The sequence below is a fragment of the Saccoglossus kowalevskii genome, chromosome 11 (assembly GCF_978046115.1).
Source record: "Saccoglossus kowalevskii chromosome 11, keSacKowa6.1, whole genome shotgun sequence".
Classification (NCBI taxonomy): Eukaryota; Metazoa; Hemichordata; class Enteropneusta; family Harrimaniidae; genus Saccoglossus; species Saccoglossus kowalevskii.
Window position 1 is genome coordinate 1,519,830 of NC_140651.1, and position 24,125 is coordinate 1,543,954.

General features: G+C 37.9%; 2 protein-coding genes across 3 annotated transcripts in view; one reads left to right on the plus strand and one right to left on the minus strand.

Annotated features, from left to right (window-relative positions):
• Positions 1–203: 203 nt before the first annotated feature.
• On the plus strand, positions 204–6,636 carry LOC100366294 (uncharacterized). The gene is made up of 7 exons (XM_085505614.1): positions 204–294; positions 2,203–2,272; positions 2,462–2,611; positions 2,828–2,959; positions 5,438–5,594; positions 5,691–5,805; positions 6,012–6,636. The coding sequence occupies exons 1-7, from the start codon at positions 268–270 to the stop codon at positions 6,201–6,203; spliced, it is 843 nt and encodes a 280-aa protein (XP_085361740.1). The 5' UTR covers positions 204–267; the 3' UTR covers positions 6,204–6,636.
• Positions 6,637–8,128: 1,492 nt separating this feature from the next.
• Positions 8,129–24,125, minus strand: part of LOC102808257 (uncharacterized) — a 79,512-nt gene continuing 63,515 nt past the window's right edge. For both annotated transcript variants that reach the window (XM_085505367.1, XM_085505368.1), the window contains 8 exons: positions 21,383–21,481; positions 21,139–21,234; positions 20,123–20,203; positions 19,392–19,490; positions 19,177–19,275; positions 10,071–10,172; positions 9,755–9,829; positions 8,129–9,042 (listed from right to left, as the gene is read on the minus strand). In XM_085505367.1, the coding sequence (XP_085361493.1) occupies positions 8,968–9,042; positions 9,755–9,829; positions 10,071–10,172; positions 19,177–19,275; positions 19,392–19,490; positions 20,123–20,203; positions 21,139–21,234; positions 21,383–21,481 (726 nt within the window). In that variant the 3' untranslated portion in view covers positions 8,129–8,967. The remainder of the gene's footprint in view (positions 9,043–9,754; positions 9,830–10,070; positions 10,173–19,176; positions 19,276–19,391; positions 19,491–20,122; positions 20,204–21,138; positions 21,235–21,382; positions 21,482–24,125) is intronic.

Consider the following 24,125-nt stretch of genomic DNA (forward strand, 5'->3'; position numbering starts at 1 on the left):
GGACCTCTCTCAGATTTGTTCATTTCATAATGATATCTTTAATTCTCTAATTTTGATGAATATTTTTGTAATTTTTGGTAAAAAGTGATATTTTCGACTTCTTGTTGAAAACCGCAAGTCCAATTGCTTTGATATATTATACATATAGATACTACATGTGGACCTCTCTCAGATTTGTTCATTTTCTAATGATATCTTCTGTTCTTTAATTGCCATGTGCATTGCTAACAGCGGAGCTATCTCAGCCGACAGGCTGCTTGTTATGTTATGCGGTCCTTTTGTTATGTTATGCAGGTGCGTCTTTTTTTAAATTTGTTATGTAGTCTCTTCTTTATGTTACGTAGTCCTTTCTGAAGTATGCATGTACAACGCGGTTATGGTAAAATGACATATTTATGAAAGCCTTCCTCGGTGGCATTGATTTTGGCTCAGATTACAACATAAAAACAACTTGAAATGCAGCCGACACAGATACGATAACAATATAAAAGACGTTGTTTTCAATCTGCCTTTATTAACTACACGGCTTCCCTACTAGGCCGTTAATAATAATTAATAATCACAAAACTAGTTTGTATATACAGGCGTATTTTATCATACTCAGCTGTTATGTCAAAAGTTGAATTTGCTTATTGACCAATCAGATTGCCAAGATTTTATTACATAGTATATAGAAAATTATTACACATCTTTATTACACTGAACTGACATGTTATATGGGATAAAGATATCGCGTGGTGTGGATAAAATATTACAAAATATTACTGCAGCTAAACAATACAACACGATGGATACACAATGCCGCGATATTACTTTACCCGCGTTGCACATGCGCACTAAAGTAACAATGTCGCCCAGACCGAAAGCGAGGCTTCACATTTTTATTCTACCATATTTCCACTTCATATGTATCATCGTACTACTCCACCTTATTCACTCATTGTAATCTAACAAAACTAGAGTTTCAGAGAAAGCTTTTAGCCACCGTTTTTATCCATGGTTAGTCTTCTTTCATTCAATCGCTTACTAGTACATTTCGTCTTTTTACCCTTTTAAACTACCTCGTTGTATTCTTTTAACCCTTGATTTGAAAAACAAACAAACATGTATCCAATTAGTTACTACTTTACTATTTCATACAAAGTGTGTTTTTAAACTTAGTATTGTAAGTAGTTATTTCATATGTACGCATTGCAGTGCCGTGATTAGGGAAACCTTTAGGCGTCTTTTGAATAGTTTTTAGTTTATTTTGAATCTAATTCCACCTATATAGGGTGTAGTTAAACAGTCTATTGTCGGCAAGACAGTAAACGCCCCCACGACAATAATTTAACAGCCTTCAACTTGAAAAAAATGTATTGATTATATAGATGAAAAGAAATAATTAGGTAACATTGGAAACAATACAAAAGGAACGGCCCACGACCTTTATCGGCAGCAGACACACAACAACATTTCAATATATTTGGTTAATTCATCCATGTCATGGTAACTCTTAAATGCCAGCAATATTCAGTGAACAAAACATAGGATGTTAGTACAATTGACAAAGCGAAAACAAGATATCAATACTGGTGTGTACAGATCCGAACTGTCAATCTAAACACGTTTCTTCCTCCCTTGTAAAGTTGTCGGTGAACCTAGAAAACATTTGGCTTTGTACTAGCCGTGCATGTATGTGTAAACGAGGAAAGGTACACTTTCATTGAAATATACAAATTCGCTTCTCCATAATACTCATTGTAAATATGTCCTTGTCACAATCACATTCAGTGTAGAATAAAATGGTATACCAAGATCTTGGTAATGAATCTAGATAATTGGCATATGTCATTTATTGACATGAAAATTACCCACAAACACATTGATTGTGAGTGCTGCTCTTAAAAAAACAACAACGTATAATATTAATACATTACCATAATAGCATACGCATAGTATTATATTTTTTCATGTTTAATGTCAATGAGAACATTTTATGAAAATTTATGTTTACGATGTTTGTGGATACACGACAACACGCTATTTAAGCATACGTTGCCATTCACCGCTGTGTGATTGAAAAAGTTACGCCTTTCTCATTTGCATTGTAATAGAGTGGTATTTGCATTCATTGTCGTACATACTATATAAGCCACAGTTTGCAATCACTAAATACGGTGCTGTTCCGATCATAAATACCTCTCATATACCTCTCACTAGATCCGACAAAGCTGTTCAACTAAAATCATGATTGCGTTCTTATCATTGGTCACTACTGGCTTGGCATTGGGTAAGTTATGTCATCACATTTTATAGGATAAAATTAACAATAATTGATAGCTATCATTTGCAGTCTTAATTCAAGTATTTTTGAACATTTAATCATTGGCAAATCACTTATCCTAACTTTGAAAATATCCGAACATATTGCATATTCACTGTAACTGACACTTGAAATGAAATTCTAATTCGCTGACAGCCCAAGGCATACCATACCAGGAAGAACCATGTATAAGCTATGGGGGAAAATGCGGATACGATTCGTGCTGTTCAAATAACAATTATGTTGTTGGTAAATGTCCTTCACAAGCCGGCAACGTAAGATGTTGTAACACCAATCCGACCTGTGGTGAGTTTATATCTTTCATAATACTTCTAATCTAGTCACTAATAATAACGCAGCATATACAACGCGTAAAATTAATATCCAATATATTATATGAGAACCCTGTTCCGAAATTGAATACTGAATAAGATTTATCATGTTTTCAAATCCTCGATTCGTAACAAACGAAGACTATGTAATATACAATTATTATCATGTTAACCTGTCCTTTTTTCGTAGCTTACAACGAAGACCCTTGTCAGGCTGAAAATGGCGAATGCCGTTTAGATTCTACGTGCACCGATGACCGTTATGTGAGTGGCAAGTGCCCAACTCAAGCTGGTTCTATAAAATGCTGCTTCGATGTCCAAGGTTAGAAAAGCTTACATTAATTATTCAAGGTCTAGATGCCAATCAGCTCATCGCGCATTGTGTTCAGTAATGAGCTACAACGCTTTGTATAAACATAAACATCTAGTTGGTTCATTTAAAATGCAGTACGTCCTAACATGGACCATGGTCATAATATGGTGCGCCTGGTCCAAGAAACGTATGTAACCTATCTATCTCACCAAACACCTAGGTGGTAGAACATTTCAGGTCTGTCATTAACAAAACTTCAATTGATCATTCACTGCAATACCGGTCTTAAACCTGGTTCATAATTCGCACAGATTACTTCCCATTAAACCACACTTATAACGTAACACTATTCCCCCGTCCGTGTTTATTAAACGGAAGTACATTCAATGTGATTTTGACAGAATCTTCCTGGAACAATAATTTTCTAAACGAGGGGTGTTTAGGCAATAAACACTATAATTGTTCAATATATGCTACTATGTTGAAATTTAAACATTCTCCTCAATTTTAAAAGAGATATGTTTTTAAATAGCAAGAAGCTAAACCCTAATTCTTGAGATCAGCCAAGTTATGGGGTGGCTATCTCTACCATCTTTGCCAACCAAGGACCATTTATTCGGCCGAAGCCTTAACTTTAACCCTTGGCAGATTTTACCACGATTTACTGTATGTTGCACGCCATCAAGAACGATTATAAGATTCACTTGTCTCAGTTGCATCACCCGATCAGAACTCACGAAAGAAACGACACGTTACTTGGTAAAATTAAAATAGCGGAATCAAATAAACGTGTTGCTAGCTTTTTCTCTGAACGAGCTTACTGATCATCAAAAGAAATCGCGTTGTGCTGTATCTGAGGAAAATAACGTGTTTGTTTAAAACACAGTTTCTCGACTGTGTTGCAACGAAGATCGAATCGGGCAAGTCGATATGTTATCAGTTTCGACAGTTTACTAAAACACAGTTTGCACAAAAATTTAGACTTCCATCGTCCTTCCACTTGCCCCCCCCCCAAAAAAAAATTTAACGTTGGAATAAGACATTTTGGAAACATATCAACGAATATAAACCTTTCTTGACTCCCGGTGAATCTGCATAAATCCTATACGCCGCCATTGTTTTAATCTGTGATGAGCTCCTCGATAATCACATAATCACATACAGTAACTCTGATTGGTGGCGCCAGCTCTTTGGCGCACCCAATCAAATGACTCAATTTAGCTGCAGTGAAATACAGCTTTTCCTAACACGATCACGCACGGGTTCGTGGGCCGGTTATGAATGGCCGGCTGTAGCGAAACTGTGCGATTCGGACGATGCTATCCCACTGACTGGGTTAAGTACGTAATTGGTGAGAAATGGGCTAAGTTTGTCACAGCTGAGTAGCATCAAAGTCTGTTACATAATACACGTACGTAGTTAACAAACCCACGTATACGTTACAGATACAGACTTGGAAACAAAATGAAATTGCATTCTCTTTCAAATTAACTGGGACTGTCGTTGCCTCACACTGTTTATGTTTCGTAGAATTGCCACAAGTACAGCAAATTACAGAGGAGGTATAATACAGAACTGTTCATATGACTGTGTTTTGTATGGAACTATCATGAATTTGTTTACGCGTATCTGTTGACCGACTTAATTAGCTGATTATTAGCTGAATTGCTGTGTTATGTCTGTCATCGTTTAGGTCTATTTGAAGTTTTGGACGGAACTTGGCTCAGTGATTTGGAACTAATTACGAGATATCCGTCGCGATTCTGACAGTTGGTATTCATAGTTATTAATGTAGTGAACGATTAATCAAAAGATATGACATATTCAGTACTTAGTGTGATTGGCTTTATGATTGAAGGTTACGCCCTAGAGTCTTTTACTGTTTTGTAATTGGTTAGAGTTTTGAAAATGAATAAAGAGAGTTTGAGTTGGTCTTGGGGAACACAGCACGATAGACGCAGGAGAGAGAGTCTGAGTCGAGAGTCCAGTCCAGGGGCGAGCCTTGAGGCAGTCCAGTCTTGGGCGAGTCTTGGTTCAGCCTTGTGAGAGTCTTTGGGACTTTTCCCCAGGGCGCTGTGTCTTATAGAGTGCTCCAAAAGATCGACTAAGACGAGAGTTGAAACGTATTTCGTTGTGTGTGTCTTATTTGACTGTAAAGTTAAAGTGACTTTCCCGATCCCGTACCTCAAGGGGACGAGATAGAGAGACGAGACGAGTTTCCCCCCTGACACGTGTGGAGAACCCAGAGAGAAAAGAATTCCCCCCGTGATAGAACGTCCGTTTTTGTTCTTCAGTTAATGAAAGAGATTTGAACAATTTGTTTTCAAATCAGCTATGGCAATTTTAGCGACCATTACTATAGTGAAACACAGTAAAAAAACATATCACATGCACTGTTAACTACAATTCCTTCATTGGGAAATCAGATACGTGCATGTCAAGTATCGGTTTCGTTAGGCAATACATTTTCTTGTTGACTTTTATTAGGTGTATGCGGCACAACCGTTCAAAGCCTAGCCTGTGACATTTTGAATCACAACTCCATTTACCTGTTGCCTGTCAATCCATCTGGAGTAGATGATGGTGCGGATGCTGCTTCCAACATGGCTGATGCGTGTAACAACCTTATGTCTAAGAGATCAAGGTAAATAAATTTGTTAACTCCTGAGAGCAGATTTGGTTGGTAAAGCGTCATGGGTTCATGTGTTCATGTCACTACCTTTCAACACTTTTTTTCTAGTTACACGTGTTCTTCTGGACAATCACCTGGTGGTTATGTGTGTCCGACTCAGGAGGTGTTGCAGTATATTTTAGACGTGGCCAATAATTATGCAAGTCCAAGTAACCAGCTCCAGGTAATTTGTTTTCGCAAGCGCTCATTAACGTAGATTACGTGCACAATTGACTGTATTGTACATTCAGAAAATGATACATAAATACGATTTAAAAATGTCAAAAACACATTAGAGTTGATTTCAACTATCACCCATCGTATTACCTTGAATCGAAGTTTTTAAAAAAAAAACGTATTTTAAATTTAGTTTTATACATCTTTTTACAGGTGAATTCCATAACGGGTGCTTGCCATTCATCGACTTCGAGACATTACAGTGGATATGCGGTCGATTTCCAAATAAAAGCAAACAGTCCCTACGAATCATACATGAGTATGTGTGCAGTTAGTGGAGCTGTTGAAAATCTCGGACCAGGCACACCAGGTCATTCAACCCACACTCATTGCGCATTTAATTAGGAGTATGGCTAAATCCCGCGGAGCTGGAAAAATATTGCGATAATACCAAGTATATACAACATCGTGCTTTATATTGAAATCATCCATTCGTTATTTATTGACTTCGGTTTGTAAAATACGACACGACTAACTTTAATTATGTTTGAGCGGCTTCAGTTATCACTGAGACTTGGTCCAGTAGTCCAACGGCATTTGGAACAATCAACACTATGATTAAAAAAATATGACAGACACTATGTGACGGGAAAAAAAAAACAAGTCACATGGCATCGCTCTTAACGAAGTCTCAGTGACCATTTGCGTCATGGGTCAATTTACACCGCAGTTGATTTTTGTATAACTTAGTGTTTACATGATATTTCGCACAAATACTATCTTCGCGAATACAAATGCCCGTTATGCTGGAATTAAACATAATGTCATTTATAAACAAGCGTACCACATGTATTAACATGAAATGCAAAAGTTAAAAAGAGATAATTAAGGTAGAGATGTAGGTTCGTGGGCACTTGGGCAATTTTTTTTTTTTTAGGTTTTTATTATCTTAACAGTCATGGCTATAGACTGTTAACATTTTGTAGAATTTTAAATAGTGGAACATACTTAAAAGCCGATTTTAAAATATAGATAACAGGTGCAAACATTCTCTCTTTTGAATGCTTAGCAAGATTTAGCAAGGCTGTACATAAATAATAAAAAAGAAACATGGTGAAAAGAAGTAATGCCGGGATCTCCATATTATGCACTATATTTAAGTTTTTACAAAACGATAATACATTTAAATTTGGAACTGTTACAGCAATTTTAATTATGAGCATTGGCAAACTTCTTACTGAGTGAATTGTTATGCAAATTAGCAATTATCTCAGCTTCTTTTTAGTGCACATCCCAGAACTATAGCTCCTAGACGCTTTGACCTTTTGTTTTGAAATTGTCACAAATCTTCAAAACGCCGTCGGGGCATTGTTTTTGGTTGAACAGTGTTACAACAATCGTACAAACAACTAGCCTGGGTGTTAATTTATGCATAAACTTGAATTAGTGAAATTTGAGCTGCTGCCCTGCAAAATTGACAACTGGTAGACAGTTTTCAAGACGGCACTTTCTTCATAGTAAACATATGTACCCGTAAACCAATTTTAGAAGGAAACGGAGGCATGGTTTAGAAGCAATTTTTGTTTAAATCACTTTTGACCAAAAAAGCACATTTTTGCGCATATTTCAAACTACAGTGTCCATAAAAAAATACTTACAAAATGTTTAAATTCATACAATAAGCTTTCTGAAAATATATAGTTTTGTGGACAAGGGAGGTCATCTTGGTTTCCTGATTAACTAATTAAAATACCTGTCAGGCATCTCTACCTTAATATGAGAAAGTCAAACTAAAAAACAGGTTTGAGTAAACAATTGACGGAATGACAGACACAGAAAGACGTTTCCTTGCAAAACTTAAAAGAACTCAAAGCTGAGAAAAAATTCCAGATCGCACCGTGAATGCCATCGATACTATTAAATGCACCCGGCTGGTTGCAGTGATTGTCACAGAAGGTAACCAGTCGCTTACTTAACATTTTTCAGCGAACCTATGTATGACTTAATCTGTCACATTTAAACAAAAACATAATAAAATCATTGCTGTACCCGCGAGCCCCAACTTTAAAAATATGAATGAATAAATAACAAAAAATACGAATAAATTATTTTCATATTTTCAAATCAATCAAAATCTTTTGTTCTTTATACAATGCTGTTAAAATAGAAAAATATTTTATATTTAGACTACATAGTTCGTGGGTTATGTATCGCATCTGCATATCATATATCACTATATTAAGATTAGACTATTCGTACAGTCACCCTTCTGCAGCGATATACAACAACTGCACAACATAATCACACTAAATGATATTAAGAATAGACTATTCGTACTGAAGTGTTTCGGAAGAAATATATCGCATCTCCATAGCATATATCACTTTCAATCATAATAAAACTGTTCGTGCATGCATGTTTCTGCGGCTATTCCCACAGAGATCTCATTTACAGCATCTGCCACACTAAACCATGTTTAAACCGGACCATAGACGTGTTTCTGGAGTGATATATCTCACTTCATAACACATATCATACTAAATCATATTGAAATAACTATGCTATAGACATACTGATTTCAACTTAATTTACTTATTGCTTTTCCAGGGCGACTTCCACAAATGTGGTACAGTTCAATTTTGTATTAACACTTGAAAATTAACACTACATTAACTGATTAAAAGAATCAGCAGAAGTGACGTCATGAAACAAATAAATTGAACAAACACAAATAAACTGAAACAAATTGTGGGTTTTCGGAAGTAAACATAGCCACGACGAGATCAAAAAGTAAATTATCACACATCCGTGTTTACAAAGAGAAATATTGATAAATACATTTGCCATCATTTCTGATAATTGTAACGGAGGACGGACAGGTGGATGGTATATGAATCCTGGTGATCTAATATATCATAAAATTGCTAATGAATTGGAATATTTATAACATCATTGCAAAAACTAGTTCAAAAATTGGTGGATGTTTCACAATATCTGATGAGTAAAATCTACAAAATTTAGAAAAAAACAAACAGATTGACTTATAAAACAATTATTTAAAACAATCAAAACGTAAATGACAATTGTACTATACGTGACGTCATCCAAGGCAAGATATATTACAGTCTGCAAGTCTACAAATGGTTGGTATCGATGTCTTTGCAATCAGTCATAACTTGTCTACTTGGTTGGGTTGTAGCGGCACTGGTTTGTTATTTGGCGTCACTGCGATGAACGACTGCAACTAAAAATAAAATTATAATATTTTGCTTGAAAAAGTATATATGCTATAATATATAGGATGACTGCATGATGATTGCACGCGACGTGCGCCCTCAATCATCACATTCGATAGAATCATTCGCTTAGTTATGAAGAGGGCGATAGTTTTATTATATACTCGTATTGTCCGCCCTCCATAACGCTATGAAAAACCCGATCAGCGAGCCGTGCTGTCATTTTTATACATTTAGGAAGGCGCTCACTCTGAACTAGTTTCTGTCGGTTAGCGGTACATAGTGTTACCGGAGATGACATTGGTCTTGACAGTACATAATTGTGCCGTTATATTGTGGGGTATACTTCGATCACATTAGCTACAGCTAGTTTTAAAACACGGGAAGATATTTAGGACTGAAATCTGACCTAGAAGTTGCGAGCGCGATCGAATTGTTGATGTTGTGATGTCAGGCGCAGGAAAGTAAATCCTCACTGCGCACATTTGAATAAATGGTAGACATAAGATTAATAACCGTAGAATCTCTAAACAATTACATTATGAATGGAATCATTATGGTAGCTGGGACGCTCACGCCGTACGACCTCCAGCCGTGATATCGTATCCAGGATTCGAGTTCATAAAGAATAGCATCACAGGCGTGCAACGAATGTGACCGGATACTTATATGACGTCATGTAGGCATATAGTAAGGCGAGAAAGAAGTAGTAAGACTTACCCGTGCGGTGGGTTTAAGTAAGGAGGCGCAGTCCATGTGTCCTTCTTCTACAGCTCTGTTGTAAGGAGTCTCTCCCTGCGTATATAAATATCAACATAAAAATCAATGTCAACAACGATGTATGCTGAGCAGACGAGAATATTCATTTCTAAGCATGACACCAATAAGTGTAATAACGCTTGTGTGTGTTGGACTGAAGGTTTAATTGCACGTGTATGCGCGAGAGTGCTCAGACGACTGGTTAATATACCCAAATTGTTCATATAATTTCAAAGAAATGCAGTGAAACGTGTTTAAAAGTGTCTGCTCATATTACCCTGTAATTTTCGAGTTCATAATCAGCACCGTTATTTAACAACACTTCGACGGCTTCTTTGTGTCCTTCACATGCCGCATAATGCAAAGCTGTATCGCCATGCTATGCATTTGAAATAAAATAAAATAAAATAAAATAAAATAAAATAAAATAAAATAAAATAAAATAAAATAAAATAAAATAAAATAAAAAGGAGTTAGTCATTGCTCAATACACGATCATGTACACGGCTGAGCTTTGCATTCAAGTGTAACAATTATTGCTATAAACTATTATGAATCGGAAAGTAATTTTTGCTATTTTTGTAATGTTTGCTTCAAATCATCAACTGCAGTACAACTAACAATAAACCAATGAAGACGTATAATAACGTCGAAAAGAAGAACACGACGACGTAATTCTACGTCTATTTTCATATTTACAATAATTAAATAAATAATCCTATTTTATTCACAAAGCCTGACGACTTGGAATAATAACTAATTGCAAATTTTATACAACCCCCCCCCCTGTTCGAGCTGGTACAATGAGAACAAAAGACAAACAGGAGCTGAGAATGCTCAATGAAATCCAATCAAATGAAAATGAGGTAATTACAAAATATGCAAAGAGAGTAAAGAAAAGAACTAAACACCATGTTCAGGATATATTGTAAAATGCATGGCAAGTACCCAAAGAGATACAAAGAGTCAGATATTGACCAACATAAGACGAATCAATGGCTGAAACATGCTGGACTCAAAGCAGAAATTAAATGTATTATTGTCATAGCACAAGACCAGAGGCTAGTATTTAGATCATGTCATAACTGTATCATCCACACAAACCACCAGTGCAGAATATGTGGCAGGAGGCCATCGAGAGCTGTTCTGAATTAGCAAAAAACAGAGTACATTCAAAGACTCAACAGGGTTGCTACATACATGCACTAGATGATCTGCAGACATTACAAAATTAAGAGAACAAATACAGTAAATGAGAATAAGGAAGTAATAATGTGATAGCCAATACAAACATACAAAGAAATAAATGCCAACAAACCAGACATAGTTACCAAGGACAAGGAATAGACATGCGTCAGTAATGACATGACAGTACCACCAGATAGAAACATCTCTCTCTGTAAAACCAGACATAGTTACCAAGGGCAAGGAATAAACATGCGTCAGTAATGACATGACAGTACCACCAGATAGAAACATCTCTCTCTGTAAAACCAGACATAGTTACCAAGGACAAGGAATAGACATGCGTCAGTAATGACATGACAGCACCACCAGATAGAAACATCTCTCTCTGTAAAACCAGACGTAGTTACCAAGGACAAGGAATAGACATGCGTCAGTAATGACATGACAGTACCACCAGATAGAAACATCTCTCTCTGTAAAACCAGACATAGTTACCAAGGACAAGGAATAGACATGCGTCAGTATTGACATGACAGTACCACCAGATAGAAACATCTCTCTCTGTAAAACCAGACATAGTTACCAAGGACAAGGAATAGACACGCGTCAGTATTGACATGACAGTACCACCAGATAGAAACATCTCTCTCTGTAAAACCAGACATAGTTACCAAGGACAAGGAATAGACATGCCTCAGTATTGACATGGCAGTACCACCAGATAGAAACATCTCTCTCTGTAAAACCAGACATAGTTACTAAAGACAAGGAATAGACATGCGTCAGTATTGACATGACAGTACCACCAGATAGAAACATCTCTCTCTGTAAAACCAGACATAGTTACCAAGGACAAGGAATAGACATGCCTCAGTAATGGCATGACAGTACCACTAGATAGAAACATCTCTCTCTCTGTAAAACCAGACATAGTTACCAAGGACAAGGAATAGACATGCGTCAGTAATGACATGACAGTACCACCAGATAGAAACATCTCTCTCTGTAAAACCAGACATAGTTACCAAGGACAAGGAATAGACATGTGTCGGTAATGACATGACAGTACCACCAGATAGAAACATCTCTCTCTGTAAAACCAAGGACAAGGAATAGACATGCGTCAGTAATGACATGACAGTACCACCAGATAGAAACATCTCTCTCTGTAAAACCAGACATAGTTACCACGGACAAGGAATAGACATGCGTCAGTAATGATATGACAGTACTACCAGATAGAAACATCTCTCTCTGTAAAACCAGACATAGTTACTAAGGACAAGGAATAGACATGCGTCGGTAATGACATGACAGTACCACCAGATAGAAGCATCTCTCTCTGTAAAACCAGACATAGTTACCAAGGACAAGGAATAGACATGCGTCAGTAATGACATGACAGTACCACCAGATAGAAACATCTCTCTCTGTAAAACCAGAAATAGTTACCAAGGACAAGGAATAGACATGTGTCGGTAATGACATGACAGTACCACCAGATAGAAACATCTCTCTCTGTAAAATCAGACATAGTTACCAAGGACAAGGAATAGACATGCGTCAGTAATGACATGACAGTACCACCAGATAGAAACATCTCTCTCTGTAAAACCAGACATAGTTACCAAGGATCAGGAATAGACATGCGTCAGTAATGACATGACAGTACCACCAGATAGAAACATCTCTCTCTGTAAAACCAGACATAGTTACCAAGGACAAGGAATAGACATGCGTCAGTAATGACATGACAGTACCACCAGATAGAAACATCTCTCTCTCTGTAAAACCAGACATAGTTACCAAGGACAAGGAATAGACATGCGTCAGTATTGACATGACAGTACCACCAGATAGAAACATCTCTTTCTGTAAAACCAGACATAGTTACCAAGGACAAGGAATAGACATGCGTCAGTAATGACATGACAGTACCACCAGATAGAAACATCTCTCTCTCTGTAAAACCAGACATAGTTACCAAGGACAAGGAATAGACATGCGTCAGTAATGACATGACAGTACCACCAGATAGAAACATCTCTCTCTGTAAAACCAGACATAGTTACCAAGGACAAGGAATAGACATGCGTCAGTATTGACATGACAGTAACACCAGATAGAAACATCTCTCTCTGTAAAACCAGACATAGTTACCAAGGACAAGGAATAGACATGCCTCAGTATTGACATGGCAGTACCACCAGATAGGAACATCTCTCTCTGTAAAACCAGACATAGTTACTAAGGACAAGGAATAGACATGCGTCAGTATTGACATGACAGTACCACCAGATAGAAAAATATCTCTCTGTAAAACCAGACATAGTTACAAAGGACAAGGAATAGACATGCGTCAGTAATGATATGACAGTACTACCAGATAGAAACATCTCTCTCTGTAAAACCAGACATAGTTACTAAGGACAAGGAATAGACATGCGTCGGTAATGACATGACAGTACCACCAGATAGAAGCATCTCTCTCTGTAAAACCAGACATAGTTACCAAGGACAAGGAATAGACATGCGTCAGTAATGACATGACAGTACCACCAGATAGAAACATCTCTCTCTGTAAAACCAGAAATAGTTACCAAGGACAAGGAATAGACATGTGTCGGTAATGACATGACAGTACCACCAGATAGAAACATCTCTCTCTGTAAAATCAGACATAGTTACCAAGGACAAGGAATAGACATGCGTCAGTAATGACATGACAGTACCACCAGATAGAAACATCTCTCTCTGTAAAACCAGACATAGTTACCAAGGATCAGGAATAGACATGCGTCAGTAATGACATGACAGTACCACCAGATAGAAACATCTCTCTCTGTAAAACCAGACATAGTTACCAAGGACAAGGAATAGACATGCGTCAGTAATGACATGACAGTACCACCAGATAGAAACATCTCTCTCTCTGTAAAACCAGACATAGTTACCAAGGACAAGGAATAGACATGCGTCAGTATTGACATGACAGTACCACCAGATAGAAACATCTCTTTCTGTAAAACCAGACATAGTTACCAAGGACAAGGAATAGACATGCGTCAGTAATGACATGACAGTACCACCAGATAGAAACATCTCTCTCTCTCTGTAAAACCAGACATAGTTACCAAGGACAAGGAATAGACATGCGTCAGTAATGACATGACAGTACCACCAGATAGAAACATCTCTCTCTGTAAAACCAGACATAGTTACCAAGGACAAGGAATAGACATGCGTCAGTATTGACATGACAGTAACACCAGATAGAAACATCTCTCTCTGTAAAACCAGACATAGTTACCAAGGACAAGGAATAGACATGCCTCAGTATTGACATGGCAGTACCACCAGATAGGAACATCTCTCTCTGTAAAACCAGACATAGTTACTAAGGACAAGGAATAGACATGCGTCAGTATTGACATGACAGTACCACCAGATAGAAAAATATCTCTCTGTAAAACCAGACATAGTTACAAAGGACAAGGAATAGACATGCGTCAGTATTGACATGACAGTACCACCAGATAGAAACATCTCTCTCTGTAAAACCAGACATAGTTACCAAGGACAAGGAATAGACATGCGTCAGTAATGACATGACAGTACCACCAGATAGAAACATCTCTTTCTGTAAAACCAGACATAGTTACCAAGGACAAGGAATAGACATGCGTCAGTAATGACATGACAGTACCACCAGATAGAAACATCTCTCTCTCTGTAAAACCAGACATAGTTACCAAGGACAAGGAATAGACACGCGTCAGTATTGACATGACAGTACCACCAGATAGAAACATCTCTTTCTGTAAAACCAGACATAGTTACCAAGGACAAGGAATAGACATGCGTCAGTAATGACATGACAGTACCACCAGATAGAAACATCTCTCTCTGTAAAACCAGACATAGTTACCAAGGACAAGGAATAGACATGCGTCAGTAATGGCATGACAGTACCACCAGATAGAAACATCTCTCTCTCTGTAAAACCAGACATAGTTACCAAGGACAAGGAATAGACATGCGTCAGTAATGACATGACAGTACCACCAGATAGAAACATCTCTCTCTGTAAAACCAGACATAGTTACCAAGGACAAGGAATAGACATGTGTCGGTAATGACATGACAGTACCACCAGATAGAAACATCTCTCTCTGTAAAACCAAGGACAAGGAATAGACATGCGTCAGTAATGACATGACAGTACCACCAGATAGAAACATCTCTCTCTGTAAAACCAGACATAGTTACCACGGACAAGGAATAGACATGCGTCAGTAATGACATGACAGTACTACCAGATAGAAACATCTCTCTCTGTAAAACCAGACATAGTTACTAAGGACAAGGAATAGACATGCGTCGGTAATGACATGACAGTACCACCAGATAGAAGCATCTCTCTCTGTAAAACCAGACATAGTTACCAAGGACAAGGAATAGACATGCGTCAGTAATGACATGACAGTACCACCAGATAGAAACATCTCTCTCTGTAAAACCAGACATAGTTACCAAGGACAAGGAATAGACATGCGTCAGTAATGACATGACAGTACCACCAGATAGAAACATCTCTCTCTGTAAAACCAGACATAGTTACCAAGGACAAGGAATAGACATGCGTCAGTAATGACATGACAGTACCACCAGAAAGAAACATCTCTCTCTGTAAAACCAGACATAGTTACCAAGGACAAGGAATAGGCATGCGTCAGTATTGACATGACAGTAACACCAGATAGAAACATCTCTCTCTGTAAAACCAGACATAGTTACCAAGGACAAGGAATAGACATGCCTCAGTATTGACATGGCAGTACCACCAGATAGGAACATCTCTCTGTAAAACCAGACATAGTTACTATAAGGACAAGGAATAGACATGCGTCAGTATTGACATGACAGTACCACCAGATAGAAACATCTCTCTCTGTAAAACCAGACATAGTTACCAAGGACAAGGAATAGATATGCGTCAGTAATGACATGACAGTACCACCAGATAGAAACATCTCTCTCTGTAAAACCAGACATAGTTACCAAGGACAAGGAATAGACATGCGTCAGTATTGACATGACAGTACCACCAGATAGAAACATCTCCCTCTGTAATACCAGACATAGTTACCAAGGACAAGGAATAGACATGCGTCAGTATTGACATGATTGTACCGCCAGATAGAAACATCTCTCTCTCTCTCTGTAAAACCAGACATAGTTACCAAGGACAAGGAATAGACATGCGTCAGTAATGACATGGCAGTACCACCAGATAGAAACATCTCTCTCTGTAAAAGCAGACATAGTTACCAAGGACAAGGAATAGACATGCGTCAGTATTGACATGACAGTACCACCAGATAGAAACATCTCTCTCTGTAAAACCAGACATAGTTACCAAGGGCAAGGAATAGACATGCGTCATTATTGACATGACAGTACCACCAGATAGAAACATCTCTCTCTCTCTGTAAAACCAGACATAGTTACCAAGGACAAGGAATAGACATGCGTCAGTATTGACATGACAGTACCACCAGATAGAAACATCTCTCTCTGTAAAACCAGACATAGTTACCAAGGACAAGGAATAGACATGCGTCAGTAATGACATGACAGTACCACCAGATAGAAACATCTCTCTCTGTAAAACCAGACATAGTTACCAAGGACAAGGAATAGACATGCGTCAGTAATGACATGACAGTACCACCAGATAGAAACATCTCTCTCTGTAAAACCAGACATAGTTACCAAGGACAAGGAATATACATGCGTCAGTATTGACATGACAGTACCACCAGATAGAAATATCTCTCTCTGTAAAACCAGACATAGTTACCAAGGACAAGGAATAGACATGCGTCGGTAATGACATGACAGTACCACCAGATAGAAACATCTCTCTCTGTTAAATCAGACATAGTTACCAAGGACAAGGAATAGACATGCATCAGTAATGACATGACAGTACCACCAGATAGAAACATCTCTCTCTGTAAAACCAGACATAGTTACCAAGGACAAGGAATAGACATGCGTCAGTAATGACACGACAGTACCACCAGATAGAAACATCTCTCTCTGTAAAACCAGACATAGTTACCAAGGACAAAGAATAGACATGCGTCAGTATTGACATGACAGTACCACCAGATAGAAACATCTCTCTCTGTAAAACCAGACATAGTTACCAAGGACAAGGAATAGACACGCGTCAGTATTGACATGACAGTACCACCAGATAGAAACATCTCTCTCTGTAAAACCAGACATAGTTACCAAGGGCAAGGAATAGACATGCGTCATTACTGACATGACAGTACCACCAGATAGAAACATCTCTCTCTCTCTCTGTAAAACCAGACATAGTTACCAAGGACAAGGAATAGACATGCGTCAGTATTGACATGACAGTACCACCAGATAGAAACATCTCTCTCTGTAAAACCAGACATAGTTACCAAGGACAAGGAATAGACATGCGTCAGTAATGACATGACAGTACCACCAGATAGAAACATCTCTCTCTGTAAAACCAGACATAGTTACCAAGGACAAGGAATATCCATGCGTCAGTATTGACATGACAGTACCACCAGATAGAAATATCTCTCTCTGTAAAACCAGACATAGTTACCAAGGACAAGGAATAGACATGTGTCGGTAATGACATGACAGTACCACCAGATAGAAACATCTCTCTCTGTTAAATCAGACATAGTTACCAAGGACAAGGAATAGACATGCGTCAGTAATGACATGACAGTACCACCAGATAGAAACATCTCTCTCTGTAAAACCAGACATAGTTACCAAGGACAAGGAATAGACATGCGTCAGTAATTACACCACAGTACCACCAGATAGAAACATCTCTCTCTGTAAAACCAGACATAGTTACCAAGGACAAAGAATAGACATGCGTCAGTATTGACATGACAGTACCACCAGATAGAAACATCTCTCTCTGTAAAACCAGACATAGTTACCAAGGACAAGGAATAGACATGCGTCAGTATTGACATGACAGTACCACCAGATAGAAACATCTCTCTCTGTAAAACCAGACATAGTTACCAAGGACAAGGAATAGATATGCCTCAGTATTGACATGGCAGTACCACCAGATAGAAACATCTCTCTCTGTAAAACCAGACATAGTTACTAAGGACAAGGAATAGACATGCGTCAGTATTGACATGACAGTACCACCAGATAGAAACATCTCTCTCTCTGTAAAACCAGATATAGTTGCCAAGGACAAGGAATAGACATGCGTCAGTATTGACATGACAGTACCACCAGATAGAAACATCTCTCTCTGTAAAACCAGACATAGTTACCAAGGACAAGGAATAGACATGCGTCAGTATTGACATGACAGTACCACCAGATAGAAACATCTCTCTCTGTAAAACCAGACATAGTTACCAAGGACAAGGAATAGACATGCGTCAGTAATGACATGACAGTACCAGCAGATAGAAACATCTCTCTCTCTCTCTGTAAAACCAGACATAGTTACCAAGGACAAGGAATAGACATGCGTCATTATTGACATGACAGTACCACCAGATAGAAATCTCTCTCTGTAAAACTGGCTGAACAAATGTTTAAGTACAAAGACCATGAAATTGAAATCAACAAAATGTGGGAAATGACAACTAGAACAAATATAATATTCCTGGAAATATTATCATCTTGGAACTCCAGAAGATCGCCATACTTTGAACGGTCCACATACCAAGAAGAGTACTATCAACATAACAATTTCCACCCAGCGCCATGGGACCATGAAACGTACCTAACTCCACATAATAATATTTCTGCAAGCAATATCAATAATGAGAGGTAAAAGTAATTTTGTGGGCGACATTTGCAAGTTTAATTTCAGCAAAATGCAAATATTTATTTAGAATGTTGTTAATGTTGACCCATTTTTAGACTTCTTGCCAAAAAGGGGACACTAGTAAAATGGAGACACAACCTTATACAACTGTTTTAAAGCGGGGGAGTCGTCAACTACGCATGCGTCAGATGGCCATAGCGTTTTTAGCGAGTGTTGTTATTGTCGGTTGGGACTCAATTCCGGTGCCTGCACAGGTGACGACCCTCCCGCTTTAAAGCGTTCGAACAAAGCAACACATATAAACGAATGATAATATTCCCACCTTATTGCTGGCATTTACTCTTCCTCCCATCTTCATGAGATATTTAATAACTTTCACTTGTCCATTCCATGCTGCCAAGTGAATAGGGAAATCACCGACCTGCATAACAGAGAACAGAACAGAAACATGTTTATGCACTTATAGAGTGCACTGTGAATACTAAGTACATGTTTATGTCGTAGAGTTGAGTGATTGCGTAATAAGTATAAATTTACCACTGTTTTTTCATTCACATTCGCACCAGAGTCACGCAATAATCTCACGACGTCCACGTGACCTTTCTCGACAGCGGAATGGAAAGCACCAATCAAATCCTAATAAAATAAAATGAACATCATTATTGCTAGAATGATTGCTCGCACGATGTAAATGAAATGAAACATAGAAGGGTAGAATGTGGAAATGAAGAAAGGACATCGCATAATGGGAGAGGGGAGAAGGGAGGAAGGGAAAAAGATGGACAGAATAAGGGAAAAAGGAAACGAAGGAAGAAAGTACAGGGCTAGAACGGAAATAAAACATTACACTTGTATTATTACTACTAGAATAAGAAGCAATAATAAAACGATGAAACTTTTTACCAAGTAGTTAACTGAAAGTGAAAGACAAAATAAATGTTACTATTGACATGTCACCACAAACAAACCAATGGAAATATACATCACAAATCAAATCTAACGTGTACTAGTATAGCGCAAGCTACTTTTTTCACAATATTCAACTGAAACTGCTCATCGGAAATGTTCCTACGAAATGTTTCTATGAAATGTTCCTATGAGAAATGTTCCTATGAAATGTTCATATAAGAAATGTTCTCTTAAAATAATAATGAGTATTCTAAATACGAATGTGGGTCTGATAATACTGAATTTGATAGTGTTGATTTATTCTCATTGTACGCTGTTGGAATCAAAAAGAGCAAGAGAACATTATAATTTGTGTATACCTTATCGCCTTTCTTCAGAATATATTCAACTGCGAGAATATGGCCATTTTGTGCCGCTATTTGAAGTGGTGATAATTCACCCTGCAAAACAAAATAATCATGTAATTGTTAAATATAATTGTAGCATGTTGATGAATAATGATCTTCCTGGGTTTTGTTGTATTCCATTTTAGCGTACTAACAACAATTACGGTATGGTAACTTTATGTTTATTGATCAATAGGGCATGAGTTCAAATCGCAAAAATGGTCGACTGAGTGATTGAGCCAAGACCAAATCCTGGGTGAGTATGCCAGAGACCAACCCATTGATCAGTGAGCCAGATACCAAACCCTGGTTGAGTGAACCACAGACCAAACCCGGGGTGAGCGAGGAAAAATCCTTGGTGAGTGAAACACAGATCAAACCATGGTTGAGTGGGCAACAGACCAAACCCTGGGCGAGTGAACCACATTCCAAACCTTGGGTGATTGAGTCACAGTAAAAACCCCGAGAGAGTGAGTCATAGACAATATTATTACCCCGGGCGAGTGAGTCACAGTAAAAACTCTAATAGAGTGAGCCACAGACAATACCCTGGATGAGTGAGTCACAGTAAAAACCCTAGGAGAGTGAGTCAGAGACAATACCCTGGGCGAGTGTGTCACAGTAAAAACCCTAGGAGAGTGAGTCAAAGACAATACCATGGGCGAGTGTGTCACATTAACAACCCTATTACAGTGAGTCACAGACAATACCATGGGTGATTGAGCCCAGTAAAAACCCTGGAAGAGTGAGTCACAGTCAATACCCCCGAGTGATTAGGCCAAATTAAAACCGTTGGAGAGGGAGTCATAAACAATCCTTGGGTTAGTGAGCCACAGTGAAAAACCCATGAGAGTGAGTCATAGACATTGCCGACCAAACCGACTGAAAGAATTCGCTTACTAAGGTGTGCAAATTTTGAACGTCACAATTAAGCAACGTAAGCTATTTTCGTCACATTCACCCTGAATTCAGTTTAAACGTCGCCATACCTTTTTTATTGCTGTGTTCGCCCCGGCGTCTGTGAGGATTTTCATTGTTTCTGTATGACCATACTTTGCAGCCAAAAAGAGAGGTGTTGATCCACCCTTAAAACATAACAAAAAAATGTTCATTGAATTTCACTCTCTATTCAAAATCAAAAATCAAACTTGTTTTATTGATGTTGCCGTCGGTCAGTCTAGTTCACTGTGTGACTTTGGAATATGATACGATTATTTTATACTGTTTACTCACCTTTGTGGTACAGTTAATGTCTTTTATTGTCTTTATAAACAGCTCCACGATTTCACCGAAGCCTTCTTCAGCGGCATAATGAAGTGGTGTCCATCCATTCTAAATGAGATAAAAAAAATAGTCAAGTAAGTAAACTGAAACATGGTTATTATTCATTCATTTATTTTGTATTTATATGTTTATTTCTGAATCAGTTCATTTTTGCTAGGTATTCGATACAGTACAGCCAAAACAATCTTGTGACCTGCGATCGCTCATCCTGATTTTCAAAAATCAGCAATTATAAGGTGAAGATTGGTGCAGTAACCTGTCGTGTTAATTTTATGAGATACATAAAACAACAATTTAATTTGTAATCAGTGCTCTTTGAAACAACAATATTAACGCCTTCTAAGTCTAAACACATTAGGTGCAATAATGTGCAGTGCCATCGGCCACATATGTATGGTCACGTTGCTGACATAAAATAGACGATATTTGAAGTAATGACAAGCTTTTAAGCTTTTCTAGTTTAATCCATTAAACGTAGGTCAATTAGGCGGTACTAAGGGTCATTAAAGCTATTTTTACACATGAAGTGTTTTAATAGAAATTCCATGCAACCATTTTTCACCTTATGTAGAAAGATGCGGTCGTCACGCAGTGAGCGTTTGAATTTGAATACACATTGTACAAAGGTCGTCTTGATTTAGACGTGGTGTACAGCTTTGCAGCTGGTGATTTCCTGTAGTATCAGAGACAAGCCATTATTGTTATTGTACCATGGCTGTTATGAATTTGGGAATTTTGACAAATCAAATTGTCTGTACGCGTAGTTTAATATGTCGAGATTCAGAGTGTTCAGTACTTTGATCTCATTTCCATTCATACTCGTCTTGGCGACTACAGTAAAAATGTCATGTATGGCAGACAACAACGCATTTAACCAACTTTAGACAGTTTTAGGAAAACTTTAGGAAATTTTGTTGTTACTTTGTCCTCCATTGTGTAACATTTATTATTGTATTCTATTATTGTATGTAGCTACTTTAATTTCTCCGTGGAATTCTATTCGTTTCAATAAAAGGTATCAGCAACACCACAGAAACAACCTATTTAAAAATAGTAGGCAAAGTCTACATAATCGTATTTCCATATATTGACATTGACTACTCATCTGTTTTACGACTTCACGGCTTAAAATAACTCTACATTTTCAACAATGACATTCTCTGGTCAGCTGCTTTTAAGTTTGCAGCGGGGAATTGTGGCCAATAACAACATGACTTGTCTCATGTAACTGGTTGAACTCATCAGTTGAAACGCTATCGCTGATTGGCTACCAAGCTAACTATAACCTGTACAGCTACGACGAAATAATTAATTATGTATTCCTGTAGTAAGTTGTTCTATGCAGCTAAAAAAAAGGCCCATGGTTGTTCGTAACTGGGGAACGAAGTAAGATACACATGCAATACCTAGCATATTATGTTACGAGTATCCTGTACAATTCACAGGTAATTCGCGTAATTGTAAGTGACAACACGGCAAAGGCCGCGGCACGAAATTTTGCGTTACCTTACTATGGGGTCATTCTCCCCCTTAAAGATGTCAAATATACACCCCCTCTGAAACGCTGAAAGGCAAATTTTGCTGACACAAATGGTTTCAGCTTGATTTTAGAGTAGTACAGAAACACAATGAAAAAATTGGCCGTCGGGTAACTATTTAGACAAACATAGATACAGATTATGCACTAGCGTATCCGCCTATATTCAAGCTTTCAGAAGATATATAGGTTCTTATACTAGTATGCTTATAGTAACTTTTAGAGAATGTCAGAATTACAGGTAAATATTTGACTAATTTTTTTCATGGTTTCGGAATTCATACTGACGCTTCACATTCGTGGTTTGTGTGACATAAACACCACGTGGTCATGAGTACATATACTTTGTACGCCTTGTATATGTTGCATATAATCTAGTTTTCCAGACACGTGCCGACTCGGTCCCAACCGTTCACATACAAGTTTCGACACGTTCTGAGATCTCTAACATGAACGCCACTTATGTCTGTGGCATTTCGAGGTCATTCAATTGCGCCCTTAAATACATAGATGTCGATATTTACAAACACAGACAAACAGTATGCTTCTGTGTATTGATGTCAATGGTTCACATATAAAGGAGTTCGATGAACCTGTCAACCACGCTATCTAGCGTTCATAACGCCGTCTGTCAGTTTAAATGGCAATAGTCATCGCATCTCAATGTGCCGAGTATAGATCATATGTGACGTAGAAAACGCATGTAGAATACATTGTTTACACTACATTGTCCGCAGGTTTCGAAATATAAAAAAATAACCGAAAGGATCCATGAATTTTCCACGGAGAGACAACATTTTATATATTATAATTGACCTATATCTAGTATTTTCTACTGTGACGTGTTGTGATGTATTGCGTCGTGTTGTTTTGTACTACGTCCTACTGTGACGTGTTGTGCTGTATTCAGTGTGTCGTTTTGTACTACGTCCTATTGTACCGTGTTGTGCTGTATTGCGTCGTGTTGTTTTGTACTATGTCCCATTGTGACGTGTTGTTCTGTATTGCGTCGTGTTATTTTTTACTACGTCATATTGTACCGTGTTGTGCTGTATTACGTCGTGTTGTTTTGTACTATGTCCCATTGTGACGTGTTGTGCTGTATTGGGTCGTGTTGTTTTGTACTACGTCATATTGTACCGTGTTGTGCTGTAT